Here is an 11,739-nt window from a genome sequence, read left to right as displayed (position 1 = left end):
GGCTGACTGCCCCCCTACGTCTTGAATTAAAGCAGCTTTTTACCTGATTACAAGTTGTACAGTGACTGATTGAGGAAACATGAGTAAAGAAATATTTCCGATTTTTTCTTCCTGAAACAGTTAGTGACAGAGAGTTTAAGTGTGGGAAGTAAAAGATGCTACTCAGCATCCCAGACTAAACAGGAAAATGTCCTTAGCTTAAGGGCTAAATAAGATCTTTGGTGGCTTTTGAAACATTCTGAGTCATGGTGATCCATTGCTTCATTTTTGTTGACAGTGTGAAATATTTTAAACATCATTGCCTCCAGAAGTGTCAGTCCAAGTATGTCAGCCTCTACTTAAGTTGCCAACAATCCTACGCCAAGCTGTGGTCTGAAAATGTAGCCTACACTTAATAAATGTAGCTCCATATCTGGCAGTATGTTCTCTAACTGGGTCAGAAAAGAGAAATATCTGTGGCCTACCTCTCACTTGATGGGTGATGAGTCGGTGATGTTTTATCCCGGCCATTAAATCCAGTTTGAAAATTAACATTTTGAATATCCATAATCCACCAGGAAAACGCACGTTGCACTGATAATCCAGCACTGACGATGATGATATTTCCCCACAGTAATCCAGTGTTTCCACAGCAAGGCGGACCATCTGCACAGCTCAAGGAAGCAGGACTGCGGGCTGCTCGATGGACCTGCTCAGCCTGGTGGCATCAGCCTGGCTTTACAAAGACACTGATTGTTCACCTTGAGGGAGGCAGCTACCCAGGAACAGCCGATAGGTTTGCAGTCCCAGCGGGAATCTGAATTATTTTAGCAAGAATTTGAGTCTTTATTTGAGGCCTAGGCAGAGGAATGCCGGCCTCTCTGGTTGCAGACACAGAGGAGGCTCTGTTTGCTGAGAGGGACACAGCAGCTGACTTCACACTGAGGGTAGAGATCAAAGGGATGGGGGTGAGGTGAGGCTGGGAAAAAGCAGATTAAAAAGAGTGAGAGATACATAAAGATGAACTTTAAATTGTCAGTTCACCCACAGGAGTCAAGATAGTATTCGAAATGCCAATGACGATAATAACACAAATAATTATGTTACGCCCCACCCTTAGGTGGCCCTGTGGAGCAAACAACAATCCACAATGGACCCAACAAAATCACATAAAACACCTTAAAAAAACGTCAAAATGAAGTGAGTTATTAATAATTGACACACAAAAACCTAAATCATTAAACAAAGATCAACTTAGGACAAACTTAACAAAACACAATAACACAAAATCCCTGTCTGAGAGGCACAAAACGCAGCAGTCATCACTCCAGAAGCCGCTCTTTTCAGATGTTCATACTGGCTTCCTAAGCACTAAGCAATCAAAAAACAAAAGGGAACACATAGCTGTATTAAAGTAAGTGCAGTGAAGCTGTTGAGTGACGGTTTTAAAAATGTTATGAGTTGCAAAAATACTAAATATTTACTGCTTCATTTGTCATTCAGTCAATTGTGACTCATTAAATGCTGCATTATAGAATTCGTCCGTCTGTTTTCACTTTGGTCACGTGATCTCTCAACGCAAACACACTCCTGACCTCTGTGACTCTCAGCTGAAAAATTCACAAGTCACAGCACTTCAGTCAGGGGAAATGCTGCCACCTGGTGGACTATTCTATCACCTTTATTGTACTGCGTGTGCGTATTATTACGCCCTGTGATGAGCCGTTAAAAAGTACAGCTTTTTCCCAGGAAGAGAGAGAGACACACACACAGTAAAAAAAAAATAAAGAGAGAGAGTGCACGCGCATGCATATGGAAAGAAGTAAAGAGGGGAAATAAAATTGGGTCATTTGATCATTACGCCTGGTATAACTCTGTAGGCTGTCAGTCTCTGGTTAAAGTGTAAGCCCTGGAACAAGACACACAGAGGTTGCCTGGGGTAAGACATAGAGAGGACCAGAGGCAGGGGTCTTTGGGAAAAGCTGCTTCTGGGTGGATGATTGTTTCAAAATTGCCTGTGGTGAAGCAGTGAAAGAAGCCCTAGCCCGCCGCCTTGACTTAGCCAGTCCTGTAGTACTTTGGGGAAGATTATATTCATGTTCTGTGCCTTGTATCCGAGGTGGATCAGCAGGGCGGGTGTTTGCAGGTTGAAGGGCCTCAGATACAACAGGGCATGGACAGGGAAGATTTATTCCCTGTAGGAGCAGTGAGACATTCTGCCGCTTCAACCTTTTAATATGCAACTGGATTAGGGGGGTTTGATTGACCTCAACCAGCTGAAGTGTTGTACTCTGCATGATAGCTCCATTGCCGAGAATGGTCTGGAGAATGCAAACGACAGAGTCTCACAAAAACTGCTTCCAGTATGGCCACTGGGCAGGGGAGGCAGTGGATCCCAACACACAGCGTTTCAGGCTCTCCACACCAGGAGTGAACTCTGCCTTTTTTGGGGGGAGAGCTGGTTGAGGGGGATGGGTAAATCCTGAACTTGTTGCTCTTGAATGGAGATTTAGTTTTGCAGCAAATGATCTGTCTGCAACACAAGCGTATACCCCGGCATCAGATCCACAAACCCTCTGAATCTTCATGTATTCTTTAGATGTCATGGTGAGGTGTGGCGAGCCAACCAAGGGCTTACCTTTCCTCATGTCACCCCTGGGAAAGTGGCAGGCCGGGCAGCAAAGGACCTCCAGTTGCGCATGTAGGCATAGCCTCTCGCTACAAACGGTTTGCCCTTCCTACATGGGATATACAGCCTCCACTAGGCCGGTATAGTCGGAACAGGCTTGACAGAGTTTTTGTTAAAATGAAGGGCTGCTGGTTGTGGGGTTCTTGGGAGGGCAACAGGGGACATGCAGTTCCAGGATGCTGCCATCTGCTGACTGCTGTTTGCACGGGATATGCCTCCACCACCCTTATAATCCACCTCCACAGCTCTGGTAGCACTGCAGCAAAAACAACACAAGGGGGCCAGAGTTTAAATGCTCTGGATGCTACTGTCTGCAGTAATTGCTTGGCCATGGATTAATGGTGGTGAACTTCCTAGGTGAGATCCTGACCTGTCCCAAATAGCGAAAGCAAAAGAGAAATGTTCAACCAAGGATGCTGCTCACAGGTCATCCGGTTAGTTATTTGCAGGTGTTGTGGAGGGTACAACTCTAAGGTTGGGCAATTGATTAATTCTCAGAGTGAACCTTGGTAGATTGAGCCTGGGTGTCAGGAATTAGATCCTTTGCCTCCCCTGAGGACTCAGGCTCACTTTATGTTTTTGATGGCGAACGAGACAAAGCAACCAACAGAACCAAAACCTTCTGCGGGACAATCTCATGAGGCAAAGATGGCGGAGTCCACAATATCTGTGAAACTGAAAGACCTTGTAGCATACTGATGCAGGGCAGCAGTGGTACGGAGCAGAGATTATCTTACAGATAAAACATTTTCTGTGGGTTATGGTCTTAATCGCTCGTTTAAAGTCTGCTTCAATACAGCATGATAAAGCTGGAAATCCATTAGGGCGTGATCTGTGTCATCTGAGTCAGGGAGGGACAATGCAGCATTTTTTTTTTTAAACAAAACATAACATACATGACCAATACATAACAAACATAACACACCAAGTCACATTAAAACAAAACACATAACATATTTATACACCAAATATTCTCAGGTCAAGCAACCCAAAGTAAGTAACAATGTTTAAATACTAAAAGAGGTGAAGATTGATATATGGTTAAAAAAATAAAGATATGAAATAAAAATAATGAAAAAATAAAAATAATAATAATAATAAAAAAAAAACCCTCTATCAATCCATAAAAAAAAAATTCTAATCTTTATTATAAGAAATGTAGCAGTACTGTCAGAACGATCTTGTCCAAAAAGGAAAAATAAATAAATGATAAAATAAAATAATTGACATTTCTACCAGCCTTCCACCTCAATAAAGTTTAAGGCACAGTTTCCTTGCGTTGCACATCTCTTCAACCTCCCTCCAGAAGGCAGACACAACATGACAATACCAGAACATGTGTACTGCTGACTCCGATTCCATACAACAAAAACGACACTCATCCGATTCAGCAACAACCCAAATCTTTAGCATTTTCTCGGTATCCAAAAAGTTATAAATTATTTTTAACTGGAAGGATCCTAAAAATGAGTCTACTGTTGTCCTATACATTAACTTGAACACTTGTGTCCATGGCATAGGACAATCAAAAATGTCCTCCCATTTATTATAGGTACTATATGGAGTAACTCAAACAGATCTAGAAGTTAAATAAAAATTAGAAATAATCGTATTTATCTTGTTTCCTTTTAACCATCTTGTATTTCTTATAGCAGGTTGACATATAGTTTAGTCATCCCACTATTCATTTTTTGTTTCCAATCTTTTCCTAAAGCAGAGGTCAATTGTTTATATAAGTGAGTGGAACAAATAGTACCATAAGATTCAATGAAGTGGTTGTATCTCATAAGTTTCCCATTTTCACACACAATATCATTTATACAGCAAACACCATAATCAAATACATTCTTCCAAAATACTGGTTTCCCTTCAATTAATATGTTGGAGTTGAATCATATTATTTGCTGCAGGATTTCATCCCGACTTTCTGGATGATGAAACTGAAAACACAACCAGCATTGAATTGCTTCCTTTAAAAACATGGATACATTTCCAATCAAATTATTCACACATTGTATATGAGGTGGCTGAATCTGTAAGAGAGGATAACGTTCTTTTTCGAACAATGGATGGGCACTCTCTAGTAGTTTACATGAATACCAGTCTTCCTTCAAGTATACTTTTTGAACAAAGGAGACTTACAAAGAGAAGCATGAAGCCTCAAGGTTTAATAGTTTTAACCCACCTTGTTCATAATTATTATAAAGGACTCCTCTTTTGATTTTCTCTGGTTTATTACCCCAAAGGAATTCAAAAATCTTTCCTTCATAAGCCTTGAAAAAGGACTGTGATGGAGTTGGTAGATTTTCATAATTTGGTTTCAAACCTGAATACAGTGAATAAAGTTCCAACAGTTCTAGAAGAGCTCGCAAACAAGAGGGTTTTGGACTCAAGAGAAAACTAGTATCATCTGCATACATTGAAATTTTTGTTTGTATATTCCCAACTTTTAACCCTCCATATGTCCAGGTCAGACCTCACTTTAATGGCGAGTATTTCCAGAGCTCTTACAAATAAATATGGTGACAAAGGGCATCCTTGTTTTACTCCTCTTGATAAAGAAATAGATTTAGAGATGTATCCATTGTTAATAATCCTACAGCTGGTGTCCTTATATAACATTCTAACCCAATTGATTAAGGATTCGCCAAAATTAAAAAAGCCTAAACTTTTTAAAATAAATTCTAACTTAACCTTATCAAAGGCTTTCTCCAAATCAGCAATAACAACTAACCCAATGCAGCATTATTGCACTGTAGTACCTTTTGTACCTCATGTCTAAACTACAGGTCTGTGTGGGGATTAAGTCACTGTTTCTCTTTCTTTGTTGTAATAAGACTTTATTTCAGACATTAGCCACAGACAAAGAGCTTCATGAGTCTGACATTGTTTTATTTGCTCTTGAGAGAAAAACAAGGAGCTTTTAAACAAATGTGATGGTCCTGTTGCAGCTCTCTAGTGGTACTGCCTGCCCAGGGAGGACACCACCACGGCCAGGAACTTCTGGAAAGCTCTCTGGATCTCGCCGGTGAAATCTCTACCCCACTTAGCAGCAACCACAATGGTCAGACAGTCAGACAGCAGCTGTAACACGAGAAACATCAGAAAACATCAACAACATGAAAGGTGAGAGGTTTCAATAGATTCAATAGTTCCGCGACCTTACCCTGAAATTGTCGGGGTCCACGTGCAGCTTCTCGGAGTGCAGCACGCTCAGCTCGGAGTAGGTTTCCTTGATGTTGTCCATGTTCTGCACAGCTCGGTCCATACCGTGCAGGATGACTGTTCCGTGTTTTGCAACCAACGGATTTGCCATGATAGCAGCGGCGTTGTAGAGGTTTCCAAAGTTTCCGAAATACCTCTGAGTCCAGGGGTAGACCACCAAACACCTGAGTGAACGTATTAAAACCGAAATGTTACAGGCTAAGATTTAGAGATGAAATATGTCTGCCAAGAAAATAAACAGCACATAAATAATTATTTTGAAGTTCATGAATAAATTAAACAAAGATGCCTCACCTGGAGAGAGCTGTAGGGCCCACGACCTCATAGTCCATCTTGGCGAAGATGTCCTGGATGGTGGCGCGCTCAAAGTCTGTCCATTCAACCATGATGCAGGCTTTAGAGTTTTCTCTGCGGGTCAGAAGATCCTGCGCTCCCTGACGCTAGACGCAACTTTTAAAGCCACCTCCGAAAGCGTGTGATTGGACGAGCGGTGGGCTGGTCAACATCTGTATTGTTGATATTTTGCTTGGATAAGATAAGGACACATGTGCACTTCTTAGATTGTCTCTAAAACGGAGGAAATAGTTGTTATCTCGTCGAGACGTTAAAACCCTTTACGCAGACCCACAGAGCCCAGCCCTTCGTCAACGCTGAGTAATACAAAGGGCCCCGTATCAGCACCATGGACAGCGATCTATGTAGGCTCTTTACCTTGCAGAGCAGATTGTTGCATAATCACATATTTGAAAAGCAATGAGGCTTGAATCAGAAAGTGGTTGGAGCATCCTTAAAGATGTTGACACAAGTTCTGTTTACTCTGTAAAATTTACCCCATTTTTGATGCCTAAAGCTGTCTTCAGATTTTCCGATTTTTTAATCGGATTTTTATTTATTTTTATAAAATCATTCTATTTTTTTCACTCAGGCTTGTGGTTATTTGAATTCATTTGTCTGCCATCTTGCCAGTGGGGCCATTAGAACTGAATTTCTAAATCACACACATCAATGCGGATGATTTGAAAATTCACTTGATATTCAAAGTTTCAGAGTCACCGTGAGAGGATTGTTTTGTTTATCTCGCGGAGGCTGCAACCTGACGTGAAACGCCTCGTGCAGCCTTATCTTGCATCTGGAGGAGGTATCAGGCGTGTCCCAGCTTTGTTTCGAGCATAAAAACCCCTCACGGTTTCTTCTCATCACAGCTTTCAGCAACTCTGAATCAACCAGCAAGATGACCAGTCTCACAGCTAAGGACAGGGCCACAGTCAAAGCCTTCTGGGACAAAGTGTCTTCAAAGGCGGAGGACATCGGCACCGATGCTCTGGCCAGGTAAATATAACCACACTGACTCATTTAACGTGCTGCAACATGATTCAAAGACGCACGAACTCAATCATTTTTCCCCACCCAGGATGCTGATCGTGTACCCGCAGACCAAGACTTACTTCGCCCACTGGAAGGACCAGAGCCCTACCTCTGCCTCTGCCAAGAAGCACGGAATCACGGTGATGGGTGGAGTTGCAGATGCTGTGTCCAAGATCGACGACCTGAAGGGAGGACTGCTGAACCTCAGTGAGCTGCACGCCTTCACCCTGCGTGTGGACCCTGCCAACTTCAAGGTGATGCAAACATAAAAGCCTGCTGTTTAATGGAAGTTTTCCTCAAAGTTAGAGGCATTTAAGGGCTTTTCAGTCTCGCAAAAGGTCCATGATATGCACAATGCAGGGCAGAGAATACTTGAATATTCAGGTAAACCTAACGCAATATATTTAACATTTGCCTTCTTTTCACAGATTATCTCCCACTGCATCATGGTGGTCATGGCCATCATGTTCCCCAACGACTTCACCCCTGAGGTCCATGTGTCTTTCGACAAGTTCCTGGCTTGTCTGGCTCTGGCCCTGGCTGAGAAGTACCGATAAACAGCAGGAGAAGATGTCGGAGAACTGACAGCCTCATGAGCACACTCCGCATGTCATGAATAAATGCAGAAATGCAAAAAAAAAAAAATTGTTTTGTGGTGTTTTTTGTTCCATGTTGCTGTTAGAATGAATACCTTTAGGTTGCTTAGCATCACTAGTATAAGCAGACTTGGGGACCTCCCTTACATTTTTCTCACAACACTTAGCAGAAGCTCACTGGTTATGTCTACAGTGTCTTATGTGAAAACAGGTATAAACATGCATTGCGGATAATGAAATGATTTTATTACTAAAGCACCCACTCAGTGACAAAGTAAAGAAAAATCCCCTTTACTCAGTGGAGAATGTACATTTTATTTAATCAAGTGTGTTTTTCACATGCAACCATATAAGTTACAAGCACAGTGAGTTTCTGCATTTGATCCATTCAATACATCTACACACTGACTCGAGAATAGTGTGTTAACGCGGCGAGACGAAGAGTTTGAACTCAGTCTGAAAGTATGAAATAAATAAATAAATAAATACATGTATTATTATATATAATGTGAATACAGGAGACTTTGCACATAAATATAGATCATTTTACTTATGATTACTATGTAATTGTTTTATTATAACAATGCTTATTATAATAATAATAATTATTATTATTATTATTGTTAATATTAGTAGTAGTAGTATAAGTATATAATAATAATAATAATAATAATAATAATAAAACGCATTGTTATAATACCATTCACAATAATAATAAAATTCGTAGTAATTATTAAAATAATAATCATAATCGGGCTCATTATTATAATGATTATTCTATTAGCATTGTTATTATTATTATTATTATTATTATTATCATCATTATTATTATTATTATTATTATTATTGTTATTATTATTATTATTATTCTGACACATACTATTAGAAGTTGTATGGAGCTGTTGTTATGAGTAGTAGTTATGTTTCCGCTAACAGACCTGATGATTCTATTGTTCTAGTGTTTTTATATTTTCATAGCATATCATATAGTCAAAGAAGATTACATCATCATAGACACGGAGGTTTTGATGAAGTTAATATTGTTTTATTTGCTTTCGAGTCAAAACACAAAACGCTTTAAAACAAATGATCCACATGTGATGGTCTTCTGCTGCCGCTCTAGTGGTACTGCCTGCCCAGGGAGGACACCACCACGGCCAGGAACTTCTGGAAAGCTGCCTGGACCTCACCGGTGAAATCTCTACCCCACTTAGCAGCAACCACAATGGTCAGACAGTCAGACAGCAGCTGTAACACGAGAAACATCAGAAAACATCAACAACATGAAAGGTGAGAGGTTTCAATAGATTCCATAGTTCCACGACCTTACCCTGAAATTGTCGGGGTCCACGTGCAGCTTCTCGGAGTGCAGCACGCTCAGCTCGGAGTAGGTTTCCTTGATGTTGTCCATGTTCTGCACAGCTCGGTCCATACCGTGCAGGATGACTGTTCCGTGCTTTGCAACCATCGGGTTTGAAGTGATGACAGAGGCGTTGTAGAGGTTTCCAAAGTTTCCGAAATACCTCTGAGTCCAGGGGTAGACCACCAGACACCTGAGGGAACACGTCAAAGCAGGAATAAGATAAAGAGATGAAACCCGAGGAAATGTGAGAAAATGTTGATTTTCTTTTTAAAATACACGGTTGTGTCACCTGGAGAGAGCTGTAGGGCCCACGACCTCATAGTCCATCTTGGCGAAGATGTCCTGGATGGTGGCGCGCTCAAAGTCTGTCCATTCAACCATGATGCCGGCTCTTGAGTTTCCTGTGCGGGTCTGTAGCACTCGCGCTCCCCGGCAAAAGATCCTACTTTTAAAGCAGCCCCGCTCCCCACCAAAGGGTACACGCTATTGTCCGGGAGGTGGGCCGGTCTACTGTCGTGTTTTTGTTTTGCAGCAGTGATAAGAGAATCTGCAGCGGTTAGATTGTGTCTGAGACAGAAATAGAAACAGACCCAGTGATTCAGCACACTTATCCCCCTGTGCCCCGCGTCTACTGACAGCGCAATATGTGTTTTGTTCCAAATGGAAGAAAGGAAATTAATACAGAAGTATGGGGAATATCAATGACTTATTTTTATTTGATAATACCAAATGGAATATTTGGAACCCCTCTTTTTTTTTTAGCATAGGTATTATTTTAGCCTGCTTCCTTCTGACTTTCTTGTGATTTTAGGCCTTTAATTTGTGATATGGACTCAGAAACACAGTCATTTGTAAACATGTCCAAAGCAACGTGGTCACTGAAGGCACCGCTTTCACCTTTTGAAAAGTGATTTATTTGTTGGGGAATAATTACGCACGAGGAAAACTGTCATGATGATAGATTAGACTTGTGTCATTCATTCCCCCTCAGTTCAAAATTATTTTTTTAATTTGTACTTTTTAATTTCTCTTCTCTTTGTCTTTCGCGTCACTTTTTTGTTGTGATTTGGCTCCATATAAAACATAATGGAAGATCTCACAGTCAATTCAAGCATCTTTCTTGTTTTCCAAATGTTCATTTGGGAATAGTATTACAAACTCATTATTGTTACAATAAACAATAGTAATAACAACAATAATAATAATAATAAATAGCTACCATCATAATAACACAGTGTGTAACAATAAATCTACACTGCAGTGACGCTATTTTAGGGCACAAGTTTCACAGCGGGTGTTGGAAGTAAATCGCACACTGGAAATAATTTTTATGTAAAATAACAACTTTATTGTTCTGTGGGTTACAGGCGTCTGCTTAAAAATATCAATTTTTATGGAAATTGTGCAAAATAAGCAATAAACAACTTAGAAAGGATATAAACAAAACAAACTTTTATTTAAAAGGGCATTGTCAACATAAATACTGCTACTGTAAAAAACAACAGACCAAATAACTGTTGGATGAACCAGAGAAACGGGCCAAAGACATTTTAAGTAGCAAAATAAAAACTGCATGTTAGAGACTGCCCCTTACTAAATGTGAAAACACATTAGACACAAGTTGTAACTCCGTCTGAATTATTATTATTATTAAATTACTTTGTAGAGGCCATTTGTCTGAAAAATCAAACATAATCAAAGTGCCACTGATGCACCATGGGGATGTGGTGTACGCAGGCAAAAGAAGTCCATTGTCCATTCAAGGTTCTGCGTTTCTTATGGTTTATTTTCCCAATAATCAAGCAAGCAAACAAAAGAAGTGAAAAGAAGAAATCATAGCTCCTGCTGCCTCTCTTGCGCTGGTAAAAAACCATAGGCCCACCCCGGTGCATCCTGGTCCTCTACCTCCCTACCTATATAAACTCAGGTGCCCACAGTGTTACCCCAAATACCAAACAAAACAAAACAAGATACTAATTATGCAAAACTAAATATACTAAACAAAAAATAACAATAATAATTAAACTAAACAACTATAATACTTATTATTAATGAACTAAATATACAACTAAATACTAAGAACAAATAAATAGCTCCTACAGACGTCTGACAAAACTTGAACTTGACCTCAGATCAAACAGTTGGGCTGATACCAAGGCTAACTAACTAATAGCAGAACTAAGTGTTTAAGCCATAAAGAACCCTGTGAGGTGTGCTGAGGTGCTCTCAAAGAGCACTTTAAAATGACTATTATATCTACATTTACAGCAATGTATTCTCAGCTGTGAAAATATACATCAATCTTCTGTGTCAGGTAGAGATGATCATCACCTTGCTGGCTGTTGTTCCACTGTAAAACAGCAACATACAAAATACTTAGCAAAATAGCTCAAGAATCGGGAATGTACAATAACCTCACAGTTATTATTGCTGATAATAATAAAGTCTAATAGTAAAGGGTAGTTGGGGTTTTCTAGCATAAGGTGATAGTTACTAACTGGTACTGATATCGTGAGGAATTT

The 11,739-nt window shown here is 40.2% G+C and overlaps 3 protein-coding genes across 3 annotated transcripts; 1 reads left to right on the top strand and 2 right to left on the bottom strand.

Annotated features, from left to right (window-relative positions):
- Window positions 1-5,623: 5,623 nt before the first annotated feature.
- On the bottom strand, window positions 5,624-6,300 carry LOC138602511 (hemoglobin subunit beta-2). The gene is made up of 3 exons (XM_069673974.1): window positions 6,188-6,300; window positions 5,835-6,057; window positions 5,624-5,752 (listed from the first exon to the last, which is right to left on the bottom strand). The coding sequence occupies exons 1-3, from the start codon at window positions 6,277-6,279 to the stop codon at window positions 5,624-5,626; spliced, it is 444 nt and encodes a 147-aa protein (XP_069530075.1). The 5' UTR covers window positions 6,280-6,300.
- An 824-nt stretch (window positions 6,301-7,124) lies between these two features.
- LOC138602519 (hemoglobin embryonic subunit alpha-like) lies at window positions 7,125-7,815 on the top strand. The gene is made up of 3 exons (XM_069673993.1): window positions 7,125-7,222; window positions 7,305-7,512; window positions 7,687-7,815. Exons 1-3 carry the CDS (start codon window positions 7,125-7,127, stop codon window positions 7,813-7,815), a joined length of 435 nt encoding a protein of 144 aa, XP_069530094.1.
- Window positions 7,816-8,973: 1,158 nt separating this feature from the next.
- Window positions 8,974-9,613, bottom strand: LOC138602512 (hemoglobin subunit beta-2-like). Its single transcript, XM_069673977.1, has 3 exons — window positions 9,507-9,613; window positions 9,185-9,407; window positions 8,974-9,102 (listed from the first exon to the last, which is right to left on the bottom strand). Exons 1-3 carry the CDS (start codon window positions 9,596-9,598, stop codon window positions 8,974-8,976), a joined length of 444 nt encoding a protein of 147 aa, XP_069530078.1. The 5' UTR covers window positions 9,599-9,613.
- Window positions 9,614-11,739: the final 2,126 nt, after the last annotated feature.

Source organism: Semicossyphus pulcher, unplaced genomic scaffold, assembly GCF_022749685.1.
Source record: "Semicossyphus pulcher isolate SPU_LCO1_2020_fin unplaced genomic scaffold, fSemPul1.0.p SCAF_23, whole genome shotgun sequence".
NCBI classification, from domain to species: Eukaryota; Metazoa; Chordata; class Actinopteri; order Labriformes; family Labridae; genus Semicossyphus; species Semicossyphus pulcher.
This window is presented reverse-complemented; position numbering and strand designations above follow the sequence as displayed.